Here is a 17,599-nt window from a genome sequence, read left to right as displayed (position 1 = left end):
ACTGAATCGTTAAGTCTGTAAAAGATACAATTCCCTGTCCCTTACTGTTACGGAAAATTATCATTTTCTTCTCTCTGGGTGTGTTAGGACACTACAGAGAAAGTGTTGTATAAGGAAGATAAATGTAATACTCACAAACCTGCAAGCTCGGGAACCCAAGACTAACCTTCAGCATTTGGTGTGGTTTTTCCTGTTTCTTTGTCATACTATATGGGGTGGTCAGAGACTAAGCCAAGTGTTTCCCATACCTTGGCCTTTCATTCAAAGATTTGGGGGTAAATGCTCACATAGATTTTAAAGAAGCCTTGAAACTTTTCTCAAAGCACAGTAATAGTACAGATCAGACGGGAATATGTGTGAAGAGCAACAGTGCTCGCATGAGGAAAGGTTCTCAGGAATCCCAGCATTTGTTTGGAGCCACATTCATGGGGTTCAGGAGAAGGAGCTGGGGTTGTGGGGGAGTGACACAGGTGGATCTTCATTTCAACTGACAGGATTAGTTTAGGTAGGCATTTACTTCCTGTGCATGTCCTTTCAACACAGTAATTTATGTGATTATATACACACAATTATACATAGGAGAAAGTGAACAACATGATATCCATCATAAAAGTTCCCTTTGAGGATACAGTTTGTCTTGTTGTACATGTACCTGAACTAGTCTGGATCAGATCCTCTTTCTTTGTGAAATATTTGATTATATATAATTCATGAAAGTATTTCTAAGGGCAGCAATCATTTTCATTGTTATATATATATATAACAATGAAAATGATATATATGGAGAGAGAGAGCGAGCGAGAGAGAGAGAGAGAGAGAGAGAGAGAGAGAGACCAGATGTATGTGGGTGCCGTGTGGTCAATGGGCTTCAGATATATTGGTAGAAGAATGTAAGTACACAGGAGATGTAGATAATGGCTGGAAAGTGTAACTGTGGTTATCAAACAAGTGGAGTCTGAATTCAAGGCTGAATTCAACCTTCACCTGTGTCTTTTATTAATGCCTTGAGTTTTCTGGCGTAGACACAGACTACTTGTTCTTTGGCATGCTTGGTCTTTAACATCACATGTGAAGTTTGTATTCTATACTTTTGATTTTACAGCAACTCTCAAATGGCTAAAAGATATTCCCAAGGAATCATTTCTTTATCAAAATGTGGTTTTATTTTTAAGTTTTATATGTAAAACTTATAGATTAACATGCATAAAGTTATTGATAGAAAAAATATAACTTAAATCATTAAAGGTGTATAAACAATAAAAGAAATCATCATTTCCTAGAATTAAGAGCAGGTCTGGTGGTGATGGTCCAGGCCTTTAATCCTGGAACTCAGGAGGCTGAGGCAGGTAGATCTCTGAGTGCAAGGCCAGCCTGGAAATCCTGTCTTGGAAAACCATAAAAAAGGAGCTGGCTTTCATAGATATGGTATTGCAACAGTTCATGTATACATGTGTTTTCTGGACTTGGATCTTATCTCCATAAACAGTATCCTTGGCATCCAGGTTTTCTGATCTGAATCAGGCTTGAGTGACTTTCTTTCTGACATCGACGACCTTAAAAAAGATGATGAGGTCAGATCTAGTGAAATTCAAATGGCTCCAAACAATCTCTACATTCATACTGACGTGTCCCGAGGGTCACATCCAATTTCTCACTGGTCTATCTCCTTAAATGTCACTCTGTGCTTGAAGTCAGCTTTCTTCCCTTCTTGGGACTATGAGAGTAGCTACTCACTCTGACAGACTTGAGCACACAGCTGGAAGGCCCGGTTATGACACAGAGCTCCAGAAGAGAAGAAAGAGCTGTCATTCCTTAGGTATAGATTGAGTTGCAGAATCTCATTGAACAGGCAGGTTGGGAGGAGGGAGAAAGGACTTTGCTGTTGCAGCTGCCATGGGGGAAGGTTTAAAACTTTGGCTGGTGGTCTGAGAACCATGGTGCTGTAAGAGTGTTTCTATGTGAACGAACATGTGATCCCTTCTATTTCTTCTGTTCACATGGTTATAGTGGCCTTTTTTAAAGTGTAAAATGAATCCTACACAATGTGTAAGTACGACAAGGATTGTGGATTTTAGCACATTGTAGTCTGATTTGCCCAGGGCATCTATCGGAACTTATGTTTTCTGTACATCATGCTCTGCAACAGACAGTATTTGAATATTATAGATGAAGATTCCAAGATTCTTTGTGCTTTAGTCTTTACTCAGTTTGAAAAATCAAAGAGTCAGAATATGAACAAAAATCTTAATTAACCTGAGTCCTGGCAAATTATCTCTCTGCTTTGATAAGGGAGGTACGTTTTTGTCATTTGGCTAAACACATATAACAACTTTTGAATTTATTTTCTTTATTATGATTTAGAAATATTTACTTAAAAGACACTAGAAGGTATTTCATTATAAATGTGAAAAGTTAGTTTTTATTCACTTGTTGGATTGTCTAGGTAATGCCAACAGTCAAGCACAGGATATATATGTATTTATGAAATCATATATATGAATGATTTTTAATAATATTAAATTTCAGAGGACACACCGGCATGTAACTGTGTCTTACAGACTTCAGCTGCCATTTATCTTTGCTTGAGGACAATTCAAAAGAGACAAATCGAAGTTTTTGGCCTGGCTCACACTTTATATTGGTCAGTCTTCCATGGACCACCACTTCCATTTTCCCTGTATCATCTTCAATTCCATAGTAAATGAAGGGATTCCTCTCAGTTTTCTTAAAAGCAAGTTAATATTCATCTTTTAGAAAATATGTTAAAGATTGTCACCTCTATGAGGAATAAAGAGTGTCGGCATAAACCTGTCCCTGCCAAGGCAAGATGGCTCTTAGGTTTAGAATCAGAGGCACAAGAGCCAGTGAAATGGTTCAGTGGGGAAGGGTGCTTGCTGGCAAGCCTGATTACCTGGGCTCATGAGCAGCTCTCATGGTAGAAAGAGAGAACTCATTTGTGGAGCTTCTCTCCTGACTTCCACATCCCTCACAGACAAAATAAATAATTAAAAAATGGTTTTCAGGCCCAAGAGAGTTTAAGATGTTTTAGTGAACAAATGTTTTGTTTGAAATCCCTCTTGAAGCCTTGTGAGCCTGGCCTTAATGATTGGGTCAGCACTGCAGCCCTTGGAAGCCACTCTTATGTTTTATTTACTTGATTTTTTTTGCGCTTGGTGTTTTTAGGAAAAAATGAGCATATTTCTAAGTACTTTGGTAACAAATAAGAATATCTGAGATATCTTAAGGGACAATCAATGAAAACAATAATAATACAGCAAGAACCGATTAGTTACCATTGCAGGTTTCTTAGGTGTCTCCAGGAGGCCTGAGAAGAAAGGCTACTTGTGACTCGTTGTCAGTCTGAGAAACACTACTCTAAGTTTTTTTAATTTAATTTATTTCAATTTTTATTGAAAATAAACTCATTTTCATGTAACGTAATCTGATCATAATTTTCCCTTCCCTACTCCTCCTAGTTTATCCTCACTTCCCTACCTTTCCAACTCCACAACTTCTTTCTCTCTCTCTTAAGAAAACAAACAGGTGAATAAAGAAGAAAATCAATAAGAATGAAACAAAAAGACACACCCAAAACATAAGAAATAGTATGAGAAACAAATACACAGACATACAAATACGGACTAACATTCAGAGAGAGAGAAAGACTGATATACTCACTTAAAACACACAAACACACACACACAAACACACACACACAAACACACACACAAACACACACACACAAACACACACACAAACACACACACACAAACACACACACACACAAACACACACACATACCTCCTTTGTAAATGGATCACATTTGCTCAGTGCACACATGGTTCACTCTACCCCTTCCTAACTCCTCATAGGTTGAATCTACAGCTTTTAGTTCTGGCATTTAAGTTTGGTTCCCACTTAGTTTACTTTTTAATTGTGTAACTGAAAGCACCAGCACAATCAATAACAGTATAGATAAATTAAAAAGCCATGGCTGATTCATAAACAATGAATTATGAAATCATACACGTAACAAGAATACTACCTAGATGCCCTTCAACGGAAGAATGGATGAAGAAAGTATGGGATATATACATATTAGAGTATTACTCAGCAGTAAAAAACAAGGACTTCTTGAATTTTGCATACAAATGGATGGAAATAGAAAACACTATCCTGAGTGAGGTAAGCCAGACCCAAAAAGAGGAACATGGGATGTACTCACTCATATTTGGTTTCTAGCCATAAATAAAGGACATTGAGCTTATAATTCATGTTCCTAGAGAAGCTAAATAAGGCGAATCCAAAGACAAACACATAGGCATCCTCAGGAATATTAACCTTCATCAGGCGAGGAAAGGAGACAGAGACAGAGACCCACACGGGAGCACCGGACAGAAATCTCAAGGTCCAAATCAGGAGCAGAAGGAGACTGAGCACGAGCAAGGAACTCAGGACCACAAGGGGTGCACCCACACACTAAGACAATGGGGATGTTCTATTGGGATCTCACCAAGGCCAGCTGGCCTAGGTCTGAAAAAGCATGGGATAAATCCGGTCTAGCTGAACATAGCGGACAATGAGGAATACTGAGAATTCAAGAACAATTGCAGTGGGTTTTTGATCCTACTGCACGTACTGGCTTTGTGGGAGCCTAGGCAGTTTGAATGCTCACCTTACGAGACCTGGATAGAGGTGGGCAGTCCTTGGGCTTCCCACAGGTCAGGGAACCCTGATTGCTCTTCGAGCAGATGAGGGAGGGGGACTTGATCGGGGGGAGGGGGAGGGAAATGGGAAGCGGTTGTGGGGACAAGGCAGAAATCCTTAATAAATAAATAAATTTAAAAAAGAAGAAAAAAAAAGAATACTAATGAATTGGTGCATCGCCACTCAAAGAAACATGAGAAAGTCTTAGATTTCCTAGAGTTTCCTCACTTCAATTGTGCCCAGTTATAAACTGTGAAATTAAACTAGACTGTTAAACTCCTCTTCCTTTCATTATTTAAAACATTAGTCACCCTATCAAAAGAGCTTGATACAATGTAAAGAATATTATAATGAGGGGCTGGAGAGATGGCTCAGTAGTTAAGAGCATTGCCTGCTCTTCCAAAGGTCCTGAGTTCAATTCTCAGCAACCACATGGTGACTCACAACCATCTGTAATGGGGTCTGGTGCCCTCTTCTGGCCTGCAGGCATACAAACAGACAGAATATTGTATACATAATAAATAAATATTTTAAAAAAGAATATTATAATGAGGACACATTAAAGAAATAATCTTGACTAGTTGGTCATGGCTTCAATCTGGAGCAGAATAGTCTCTTGTTTTTTATTCTTATCATCTCAAACTGTATGTAGGCTTTGAGTTTGTCTGTTCTGGCAACTGAGTTGCCAATAATATGGGTATAAAAGCTATCAAAGAAGTAGAATCTAAAAGGAAAATGTTCTATATATTGAACGTTGTCTAGGAATAAGATGGACATAATTGATTGTCATAGCTAGGAAAATGCCAAAGTTATTGATGAACCGATTTCTAAAGATTTTTCATGGTTTTACCTTGTGGAGAAGAATGATAAGAGACTCCCAATCCCCAAAAGAGGAAACCATACTCATCTCTTTCTGACAAGAAGAGCAATTACTTCCTGTGTTAAATAAGTTGAGCAAATACCAGTGACAAGTTAAAACTTAAAATCCCAGACTGCAAAAGAAATTCCACAAGTACCGCAATGGCTTACCTGATATACCACAAACTCTCCACTCACATATGTCCCCTGTGCCTGTGAGAAAAGATCCCTAATTTTAGGAGTCGCATTGGCTCTTTTCCTCAGTGTTGTTGAGATATCCATGGTTTTGTTCTTGTCTACATCAGACACACAGGAACTTTTGTGTATTTCCAGAAATCCATTTGAGCCAAAATAATTTGATATGGCAATGATCTTATTTGGAATGAACTTGTTCTTTAAAACTGGGTCAAAAATCTTCACTCTATAAAATTTATTCTCAGTCGCCACTGTGGCATGGAACATCCTTTTGTGAAGAATCAAATCATAAGTAAATGGTTCTGTTACTTTCAAAACCATCACTTCCTTGGGTTCTCGATGACAACCTTCTTCCTTAGCAGGTTCCTTTGGTATGTTTCCCCTCCTTGGTGTCTACATAAAACACACAGAGGATAAACATGCATAATTCAGACAGATCATAAGGCACAATTCCACTGAGTACAGTGGAGAACGCCTAAACAATGATTGCCATACTATAATCTAGATAAAGTGAAAAATGGATATTTACCTGAATTATTATCTAGTTATTCTAGTTAATATAAATGTTACTTGGTAGGTAAAGAGTTTATACTTATATTTGTGGGGACCGAACCCAAAGGCTCCAAGCTCTAGTTAAGTTGTTATTCTAGGAACATTTGGAAATGTTTGATTACAAAACCTGGACTAAATATTAGAGCTTTCTTGTAATAGGGATAGGTAGGCAGTCTAGGAAGATACCCTGAAATATTTCTACTCAGAAAGGGTTCAGGCTAGAAGCTCTTCTTTTTCTAATATAACAGGTATGGAGGAAAATCCTGGGACCAGAAAATGTTCATGAGGTCATTTTACTTTGACCACCTGCCTTCTCAGTATCCTACTGCATTTCTGAGCATCAGAGGAGCACTTTGAAATGGAGGTCACAGAGTAGAACTGGAAGAGGAAGCACGAGGACAGTCAAGGCCGACCTGGGTACCAGCGTAGGGAGGCAGTATAACTGAAGCACTCTCTGACCCTTGACTTGGAAACATGCAAACTTCACTCTGTGGGTGAGGGGACTTAACTGTGATTACCAACTGATGTGTTCTAACATCAGGAAGTACATTTCCAATATAATTGCAGCAGAGATTCACAATCTGAAAACAACACCTAGAATAAAAAGTATAATGTGCAAAATTAAATACGCACGTGACTCAGCATAGTCTTTACAGAGTAGGCATGATCAGGTGATCACTGACTCAGACATTTTCTTAATGGAGTTGAATATACAAAGTTTTCTCAAATTCAATGTAGGGAAGGATCAGTTACTATACACAATAAAAATAGTGATTATTTGAGTAAAAGATTATGTGTCCATATAGATTAATAAAGAATTCTTGCAAGCATATGCTAATCTTCATCATTATACTGTGAGAGCAGGAAGCCATTACCTCGCATGAACTGCTGCTAGTAGTTGCTGAAGACACCATTGGAGCCAGGAGACTTTTGGATGTTGTTGGTTGAGCTAGGCGACTTTCAGATGTTGTTGCTGAAGGCATCTGGGGAGCCAGGGCACACATAGGTGCTTCTACTTTAGGACAGGGAAGAGCCTGACCAGTACCGGAGGCTACTCCTCGATGATCTTGAGTGGGGCACAAACTTCTGGGCATTGTTTGTGGAGGAGCATGAGGAGCCTGGTTGAAGCTGGATGTTGCTGCTGGATGCATTTGAGTGGTGTGGACTCTACTTGTCGCTATTGGTCTAGGCACCCCATCCGGAAGACTGTTGAATGTTGTTAGTGGAAGTACCTGGAGACTACTAGATGCTGTTGCTGAAGATGACAAAGAAGTCATGACATAAACAGGTACTGTTGCTAAGGGACCTGGGACCTGAACAATCCTGGGTACATTTACCCTAGCAAGGTTAAGAGTCTGAATGCTACTGCCTGTTGCTCTTTGAGGCACCTGAGTGGTGCTGACATTTCTGGGCACTGCTCCTGGAAGAGTGTGGGGCACCTGAACACTGCTGGATCCTCTTGCTGGAGGCGTCTTTATGACCTGGGATTTGCTTTTCAATGTTGCAGGTACTCTAGGGCTTTGGGCACTTCCAGATCCTGTTTGAGGATTGTGAAGAGTCTGTATGCCACTGAATGCTGCTGTTGTCGGTACGTGAAGGTTCTGGGCATGGATGGACCCTGATACTGGAGACATCTGAGGAGCACTGAGAGAACTGGACACCGTTTCTGAAGACACACTAGGGACCAAGACATTACTGGATGCTGTTGATGAAGGTACATAAGGAGTTTGGACACTCATGAGAGAGTTCAGATAGATTCTAGAGTCTGATACTAGAGATATTAGAAAACTTTGGCAGTGTGGTTCCCGAGAGCCTTGAGACGTTTTTAAAGAGTCACATGTTTGTGGAAATGTCTGGGGAGTGTTGAGGCTGCTAGAAGCTGTTCCTGCGAGCCCCTGAAGAGTCTGGCCTTCCCATGCAGCTGAGGAGTTGCTGGTTGCTGACAATCCTAGAAGCTGGTGTTTTTTCTGGGAATTGTCTATCTTTAGAGTACTCTGTTGTTTGGTGTTTGTGGTTTTCTGTTTCTAAAGAAAAATAGGATTGAGATACTTTTAATACTGTTTACTGTTTTTTTGATAATGAGACCAAGTGCTTCCCTTCTGTAACGATAACTTTTACCCTGCCAGCTTGCTCCTGGGCTGATGGAATTGTTTAGAACATACTTCTAACACCTAGCCTTCACTCTTACCATTAGATATTACAGCTTCTCTTAAAAGTCCGGTATTGAATTTTCTCGGGCTGGGATGGAATACTAGCTCAAAGTATCTTACAAAACTGGCCAAATATTTCTTGGTCTGGTTCAATTCTCAGTATCATTTCATGGAAAACTAAGCACATAGTACAATTAGGTGTTTCTGTATTTTTCTTCATGTAGACTTTCCAATCCATGAAATATTTGGTCCTTATTGTGCACACAGAGAGCCAACTGCCACCTACCTTCAGATGATGTGATGGATATTGTGTGACAAGTATGCTAAAAATTGATCCACTTAGATGGATTTATTGAATTATGATGAAGCTCAGTTGACAGAGTAACGAAGATGCCTGAAGACCATCTGGACTCATTGAAACTTCTGTGTAGGTCTTTAAAATGAGCATGACTCCAGCTAAATACAACTTCTACATATGTGAGAACTACTTGTAGTTCAGGCAACAGATCTGGTTAGAGCATTCACTACACTTTCATAATCTTAGCGGTATAAAACTGCAGCATGATGAATAAAAAACCCAGAGACAGAAACTGGGGTTCAACATGAAGGCCAGAAAAACAAAACGGCCAGTCACCGACTCTTACCACTACCTAAGCAGAAATGGTGATCCTGACTCCAGGAATCTCAGAATGAGACTGTCAGAGAGCTGTCTCCTCGTGTTTTATAGTCTTCTCCAGTGCTGGTATTAAAAAAGGCATGCACCACTACTGCCCACACTAGTGTGGCTACTGGGATTAAAAATATGTGTCACTACTGCCTGGACTTTAAGACTAATCAGTGTGGCTGTTTTACTCTCTGAACTTCAGGCAACTTTATTTATTAAAATACAATGAAATATCAGTACAAAAAAATTTAAAGACTATAAATTTTGCTTCAAAAGCGAAGGGAAGTTCGTATGCAAATACCTTTGTATAACTGTACAGGTCACTTTTTACTGGTTTCTCTTTGTGGTTTTGATCATCCAAGATAAAAGTCTTCTAAAATTCAACAATTCCTGTGAAGCTGATGCCATTCTAGCCAAAATGTTTACTAGCTGTAGCCTATTTTCTAGACGTGTGTACATATCAATTGTATTTCTGTCATCATCTACAAACACAGTAAATTAGATGTGCCTAAGAAGTTCCCATGCTAAGTACCAGGACTCTATCATTTAAAAAAATTAAATGTTGGTCTTCTCAGAGGTTCAGTACAATTGTACCATGCAAGAAAATAAGGACATTTCTGTAAATTGCAGTCATGACCTCAAAATACATGCATGATGAATAATAGGTGACATATACAATAAAGTATATGATTAAGAGGTTACTTCTTCCAAGGCTATGGTTGTTGCAATTATATTAAGAAGGCATCATACTGGGAATAAGATTCCGTTCCCTTTTATGAAGAATATCTGGGAGACTTTAGTGTATGCCTGGAGGAGTCTGAATCTGACTCGTAGCAAAAATGACCGCTTCAGTTCTACTGGTTAGTGATGGACAGGGATAAAGACTTCAAGGCAGGGAAACAACATACATCAACAAAAATGCTAAGAGGAACACAGAATGACAAGAATCACCCCTGAAATTGGATCACCAGCAAAGGGAAAAGGGCTGAGAAGAAAGTAGGCACTGGGGATTGAAATATTCCAGTGTTCATCTCTATCTGTCTCCTCTATACTTCCATCTGAATCCTAAGCAGAAAGTTGGTTGACAGCCATAGAAATCATTTCATAAGTACTTACCTTTTCAATACCACAGAGGCTCTGATACATAATTAGATAATGAGCTATTTACTAACATGAGGGAAATCTTTGTAGTATGGGGTCAGTGAGACATTTTTCCAAGGCTGTGGTGAGTCCAGTGATAAGCTTCGGGAAGGGGCAAGCAATGGAAAGAGGAAAGTGGTACCTTGTTGGAGGAATTGCTGGATGGTGTTGGAGGCTTCTGAAGTCTGGAGACAACCTTCATCTTTCTGTGTGTTGCTTCCTGAAGGTTCTAGAGGCTGAGTCTGCTCTTGGTTAAGCTTCCTTTTTTTGCCACTTTCAGTTTCCTCAGTTTGTTCTTCCTTTTTCAGAAAGAAAAATGTTTTTCTTCATTGATTTTCCCATGCACTGAAAATTGAACTCCAAGCTTTGTACATGCTAAATTGTGCTTTTCTATACAGTTTTATCCCCAGTCTGTAGTAATTGCTTTAGTATAAACTAACACATAATATTCTTAGAACCAAAAAAAATCTTTTGCTTCTTATGGAGTTTTAATTATATTTTTTTGTCATTGTGCATACCTCATTTGGAAAAGATGGACTGTATGTATGATGTGGTGGGTTGAGTAAGAATAGCCCCATAGACTCACAGATTTGAATGCCTCATCACCAGGGAGTGTCAGTACTAGGAAGTATGGCCTTGTTGGGGTAGGTGTACTTTATTGGAGAAAGTGTGTCACTGAGCTTTCAGATGATCAAGCCAGGCCCAGTGTCACTCTCTGTTGCTGCTACCTATGAAGATGTAGAACTCTCAGCTAGCTCTCCAGCACAATATCTGCCTGCATACTGCCATGCTTCCCACCATGATATTAATAGACTAACGTTCTGAATGTAAGCAAGCCCCAAATAAATGTGTTTTTAAAAAAAATAAGAATTTCTGTAGTTATGACATCTCTTTAGAGTAATGGGAACCCTAGCTAAGACATAGAATGGTATCTCATAGAGGAGTAGGAAAATTTCATTAATCTCACCCCATTTATCCTTGTGGTATCAGAAGAGTCCAAAGCCCATATTTAGGATGAATCTTTTTAAGAACTACATCCCAAAGCAACTGCTATTTCCGTAAGTGGTCTTTAAAAAGCCAGGTAGTGATTTTTTGTTTGCATCCTTGGTTGTGTGTGGGAGGTCATACTGCACCAGTTAGAGCATGTGGTAAATACGACACACAGTGAGTGAGAAGTCGCCATAAATTTGTCAACTTCAAACCTCGTTCTCACAGAGCCTATGACGAGATAGGTACAGTACTACATATTCCCAAATAATTAAAAAGGGATGGCTCCTGAGTGGAAACATTGTTGGGCAATCAGCCACCTTACCTCTGAAGAGGGTGCATTCCTGGAGCAAAGACCATGGGCACTGCTGGGTTCCCCTTGCTTTCCTTCCACTGCAGTTTTCTTCTTTCCTTTCTTTTATTTTTCAACTATACAGATAAAGAAATCACAGTAAATCCATGGAAATGGGTGAAAATGGCTGAAGCTCATTAAGAATTATTTATTTTCCTTTCAGTTTTCAAAACTGAAATAGATACTTTATTCTACTTTTATTAATGATTTTACAGAAAGACAACGAATTTTTGTTGTTTTTAACAAAACCTCAACCATTCAGTTATACCAATAAAGACTCAGGAGCCAGATGTTGGGATAAAAGCTTGCTAGCTCCCAGAAAGAGAGAAAGGACCACCTGGCCTTCCTAGTCCACTGGCCTCCCATGGTCCCCCTTTTCCTGTATCAACTCAAACTAAAAGCTCTCAACCTCAATTTCACTCACTTCTACAGCCCGTGCTTCTCTCTAACCATCATGCTCACTCTCTCTTACTCTTGAATTGTTTTTTTTCTTAAAAAAAAATCTATGTACGCTTCCTGTCAACTGGTTGCTTGCTCTGACTCTTGACCTCTGGTTGAATTTATTTAATTCTGTTTAAAATATTCAAGTAGAAAGCTCTTGGATTAAAAGTGTTGCCATTGTTGAGCCCACAACAAACTTGGAAATAGTTTTGTTTTTGGTTTAAGAAAAAAAAAACAGTAAATAACACAATTTCCAGGTGGAAAGTGTGATCAAATATCATTTCATAATAACAAGAACTATTTCATCTCTATTTGTGTCTATACTTTTTCTTTCTTCTGCTGCAGAGACTCTACCTGGACAGAAGGCCACCAGTGGTACCAAGTCAGATATATTCACGCCTCAGGGGATTTTTGTGCATCCCAGGTGTAGTGGAATCAGCTCTTCCATCTTGGGAACTTCTGTTGATATCAGTATAACCGTCTGCCAACCCTCTTATCCCACAGATTGATTTTAAAAGCATGAAACTTTTATGATAATACCAATAGGTTATGTTCTAAAGAATATAATTACAAATCATAGCAAAAGAGAAAGAATTATGATTTAATATTTGATATAACAAAGTTATATGACTTCCATGTTGGGGATATATCTTTCTATGTAACTCAGAGTATATTTTCTCTGTAAGTCAATCTGCAGGTCTTTTTGACTCAGATTCCTTATGCTAAATTCTTGGGTCAGAGTTATGTACCATTATTTTCAATATTTTTTTAAACCTATAGACTGTATAAAGAGAAACTCTTTAACACTTTTAAAATGTGGGCATATACCTAATTATGAAATCACACTTCTTACAGAAAAGGAATAAATTAGAGGGTATGCATTGTTAATCAAGCATTAAATTTTCTCTATTTAAATGCTTTAAATTAGTTTTTTTTTCAATTTATCTGTCATTTTCTTTTTTTTTTTCTATCATGTTGGGTACACTAATTTATCTCAACAATTGCTTTTTGGTTAAGTTTCCTCCAAAGCAAAAGATGTCGACCCAGAAATATATCAAATTTCTTGGTAAGAAAGCATTTTTCAAAATCATTAACTTGCTGACTTCAGAACAGATTCTACCCCTGTATTTTCTAAGGCACACAATGGGAAAGGGACATATCAACTCTGATCACTGCAGGGAGCTAGACATTTGGGAAGGATGGGGGGAAGGATGAGTGTCCAGGGAGCTTCCCCTTGTTACCTTTTGCTTTCTCTGCTTTAAGATCTTCAACAAGGTATTGAAGATCTTTCATTTCTTGACAAAGTCCTATCAGTTTGCCGAGTCCAGCATCTTTTGGGAATGTATCCTCCATCAGGTCAGCAATCTGAATTCTGTCATAATCATTCTGAATGCTTTCAGACAGGTGTAGATCACATCTTAGTAAGTACTTAAATATTTTAAAGTGGTAGTATCCCATACAGTCTAATCCGTTTTGAAGAACAATTTTTTTGTATTCTCTCATTATTCCTAATATTATGGACAGTACAAAAACATAAAAATGGACAAAGAATTACATACATATCCAGACAATTTCAAAACAGTATTATTCCTGTGTGAGCGAATGACCAAAATTGATAATGTCCATAATTTCTTGTGCGAGAAAAACAGAGTTAAATACAAGCTGTACCACTGTGCAAAAATGGAGATAGAACTTCTGTATTAAGAAACAACTTTAGGAAATCCTTCTCCAGTAGCCATGTTAGGTGCCTTAGGCCAATGACAGTTGTGGGGGAATAAAAGGGTTGGACACAATAATTGCTGCAGTGTTTAGAGTTTGCGCTATGAGTGTTAAAATCCTGTTTTCTGTTTCCATTCTTCTTTGGTGTCCACACAAGGACACGTGAGAGGACAATATGACGAGTATGAAGAAAAGACATACTCTGTAAGCCCTAATGTAATGGATTAATAAAAATTGCTGCAGGGTATTAAAAAATTGCTCATCTACATATTCAAGGAGAAGATGAAAACTGATCTCAACAGTAAAGCTTCCTTCATCAGCATTCTAATTTTTACACAGTACTGATCTCCAGACCCCAGAGAAAATTACAATAGGAAGGTTTTTTGGGGGGTTGGTACTTGTGAAAACACAACTGTTTCCAACACAACCAGATAAATGATGGCAAAGATTATGTGTAATTTTTATGGATCCCACTTACATGACAACATTCATTCTGATATTGAAGTGTTATTGCTTTTGAATTTGGACTAATCCAAACATCAAAAGAATTTCAATATTACACAATACCATATATCTGTGTCACTGTGAATCTATGCTCACTAGATCCTGTATCAATGTGTTCAGCCTCACTGCTAAAAGGCTAAATACTTGAAATGTTCAGTCTCTTTCAAACACCTAAAATCTCTTCCAAATATCAAAGCCTCTCTAAAATACCCAATGTCTCAATGAAATATCAAAGGATCTCAAATGTACGCTCTTACAAAAAAAAATAAATAAATAATTAGTTACCTACCTTGTCATTCCAAGAGGGGAAAACCATGTCATAATTACATTAAAATCAAAAAAATTAAAATTCTACAGTATAAAAAGATGTTCTGATCTCCAAATGGCCTTGGCAGCTCCATTTCTTTTGTTCTTTTATCCAAACACACACAGTGATTCTCCTACACTAAGGTCACATCTCTCCACACCTGTTGCTATTCCTGTTGGTCATCGAACAGTACTGTCAGCTCAAAATACTGGGGTCCCCATTGTACCTGGGTTATATCTTCATAAAGGGCTCTTCATGGCCTTTCACAGAAGCAAGCCTCAGCTATTCCCTATGACTCAAGCAAGCCTCCAAAACCAGTACCACCTGGGTGAGTTTTTCACACTACAAAGTTTGTCAGCAAAAGGGACAACCTTTTCCTGCTCCAGACCACAACTTCAGTTCTGTGTACTGAGAGTGAGAAGACACTTCCCACATTATTCCTCAATAATGCTGATCTCTTTTTAATCACAGCCAATTCTTCAGTATCAGCTGACAAGAATCACAGATTCGTAATTCAAAAATATTGAGTCGCCTTAGTAGTTTCTTTGTAGGACACTTATCCTTCCTTCTGATGTTCCCAAGCCAGGCCTCCAGCATCTGCACTGCCCTCTGCATTACCTTATAAGTTCCCACTGTTGTCCATTAATTTCTAAACACTCAATAGTTTTATATCCCAGAGTTACTAAGTTCATTCATAATCCTTCCTAAAACACAGTCAGGTGTGTCACAATAGTATTCCACATGACCAGTACCAGTTTCTCTCTTAGTTACTTGTTCTATTGCTTCGATAAAACACCATGATCAAAGTCAACTTGGGTTAAAAAAGGGTTTATGTTATTTTATATTTATACATCACAGTCATTTATTGAAAGAAGTCAGAGCATTAATTCAAGGCTAGAACCCAGAAGTAAGAACCAAAGCAGAAGCCCTGAGGAACACTGATTCCTTGCTTGATCCTCATGGTTTACTGAGCACTCAGGACAGCCTGCAGAGAAGGGGCAATGCTTCCAAAGGGTTAAACACTCACATCAATCACTAATCAAGAATATGACTTCCATACCTTCTTACAAACAATTTTAAAGGAAGAACTTTCTGAACTCAGGTATCTTTTTCCAGATAATTTTGTCTTGTGTCAGGTTGACAGAAATCAACCGAAACATGCCCTTAGAAAGAGATAATACCTTAAATTTTTGATTTATATACCAACAATAATGTCCAGTATTTCTAAGCACTTTATGTCTCTTGATAGGACCACAATAAGTAGCCACACTGAATATCTTTTATCCAAATGACAAGATGCACACATATCCTCTTCGTGTGCATGTGAAAGAGCCTACTAATCTGTGAGTTTGAAAAAACAAAATTACTTTGATAGATACAGCAATATATTTCTCAATTGCTAATTAATAAGGTATAAACATTTGAAAAATTATTTAGAATTCTTGAGAAATATAAGTGACTCACCAAGAGAGATAACTTTACATATACACATGTCTGAAATCAATTTCTAAAATGCCCTGTTCAGGTACATGTTAAGTACTCCAAAGGGTAAATGGAAAGCATTTAAAAGATCTAAAAATAGGCAATAGAGATGTATTTCTAGATAAATTTCTCTCAATCATCTTTATTTTCTACCAGACAATTAAACAGCAAATTCAAATTATTTAAAACTGAAGATAACAAATAATGTTCAAGATGACAGAAACTAACGCACTGATTGAGACACTGCTGATGTAAAAAATAACAAGTATTTTGGTGGATTATTAAAAACAGGGTTGAGGGGGACCGGAGAGGCAGGGAGGGTAGTAGAGAAAAATGTAGAGCTCAATAAAAATCAGAGTACTTGAATAACAATGAATCTGTAGAACTTAATAATATACACCTTTGTAGTCTTCCATGTCATGCATTAACAGAATACTAGAGTGCAGCTCCATTTCCTGATATATTTTCATTAAGCATTATTTCATAGCAATTCTTTGGTGTCGCTAGCTTATTGTTTCTCTAGTCAGTCACCACAGCCATCAAGTTACTCTTACTCTCCAGCAAGATATCTAAAGTCTTTCTCTTATTTTCCATTTTCTCATACTTATACTTAGAAAGTTATTTTATTATCTGCCCTAATCAAAATGCCTTTGTGCTGGCTCAGGCCCCAGTATGGGTGGAATAAAAAAGATGCTTACCATCTTTCCTAGTGAAGCATCAGATCCTAGCTGCTGTGGGTTCATGGCCTTGAAGGCAGCTCTCAACAGCCCTGCTCCCTCCATTCTCCTCTGAAGAAAGCAGCACTGATTTCCACCCTGCCCTTGTGGGTTCTATAGAGCTTTACATAACAAGTGCAGGACTCACCTTCTCAGAAATTTCTTCAGCAGTGTCCAGATCCTAGCTTGTCTCCCAGGCAAGATGAAGGCTAGTTTTACTTGATTAAGAAGACAAAACTCTCAGAGATTGGGTTGGGATGTTGCATTCCCCAAGTGCCAAGAACATGAAGTATTTTTAAAGATGCGAAGTATGACAATGGTCTGAGTCATTTCACTTCACTTCAAGAATAGCAAATTGAATGTCTTGAGCTCTGCTATTCCCGGAAGAGGAGGATTACAGAAGTGAGGCCACCCAATGTTCTTAGGTTTCGATTTCCCTGGCTAGTAAGACTAGATTGTCTTCTAAAGGATACACTTTACTTACCAAAACAAGCAAAGGTCTCCTGTGCTCAGTTGATTTTCTTCATAAATGGATGTTCTAAACTTAGCATTTCATGTCCAACAGCCTTACCCATGGGTCACTAAGAAACACATTCTTCTGAATAAATTTAACATCTGAAAAGGAAAGGGTGAGTCACTCAGACACTTCTCCCTCTTCTCCATCAGGCAGGAAGTGGCAAGAGGTGAATTCAGCAGATGTCTACTGCCACCAAGAACTGAATGTGTTTCCTGTACAGAAGAAGGTAGGCAGTGTAGTGTAGGGTGAATTCTAAATGATCTTAATAATAATAAAAAAGCCGTATCACACATAGGCGTAATTGCTGA

At 38.3% G+C, this 17,599-nt stretch overlaps 1 protein-coding gene across 1 annotated transcript; it reads right to left on the bottom strand.

Moving 5' to 3' along the window:
- Positions 1-2,104: 2,104 nt before the first annotated feature.
- On the bottom strand, positions 2,105-17,004 carry LOC121442002 (uncharacterized protein PB18E9.04c-like). The gene is made up of 8 exons (XM_041643441.1): positions 16,923-17,004; positions 13,288-13,554; positions 11,579-11,682; positions 10,409-10,565; positions 7,188-8,336; positions 5,737-6,153; positions 2,536-2,724; positions 2,105-2,137 (listed from the first exon to the last, which is right to left on the bottom strand). The coding sequence occupies exons 4-8, from the start codon at positions 10,466-10,468 to the stop codon at positions 2,105-2,107; spliced, it is 1,848 nt and encodes a 615-aa protein (XP_041499375.1). The 5' UTR covers positions 10,469-10,565; positions 11,579-11,682; positions 13,288-13,554; positions 16,923-17,004.
- Positions 17,005-17,599: the final 595 nt, after the last annotated feature.

Source organism: Microtus oregoni, unplaced genomic scaffold (genome assembly GCF_018167655.1).
Source record: "Microtus oregoni isolate MIOR12 unplaced genomic scaffold, Mior012 000086F_ref0000336, whole genome shotgun sequence".
Classification (NCBI taxonomy): Eukaryota; Metazoa; Chordata; class Mammalia; order Rodentia; family Cricetidae; genus Microtus; species Microtus oregoni.
This window is presented reverse-complemented; position numbering and strand designations above follow the sequence as displayed.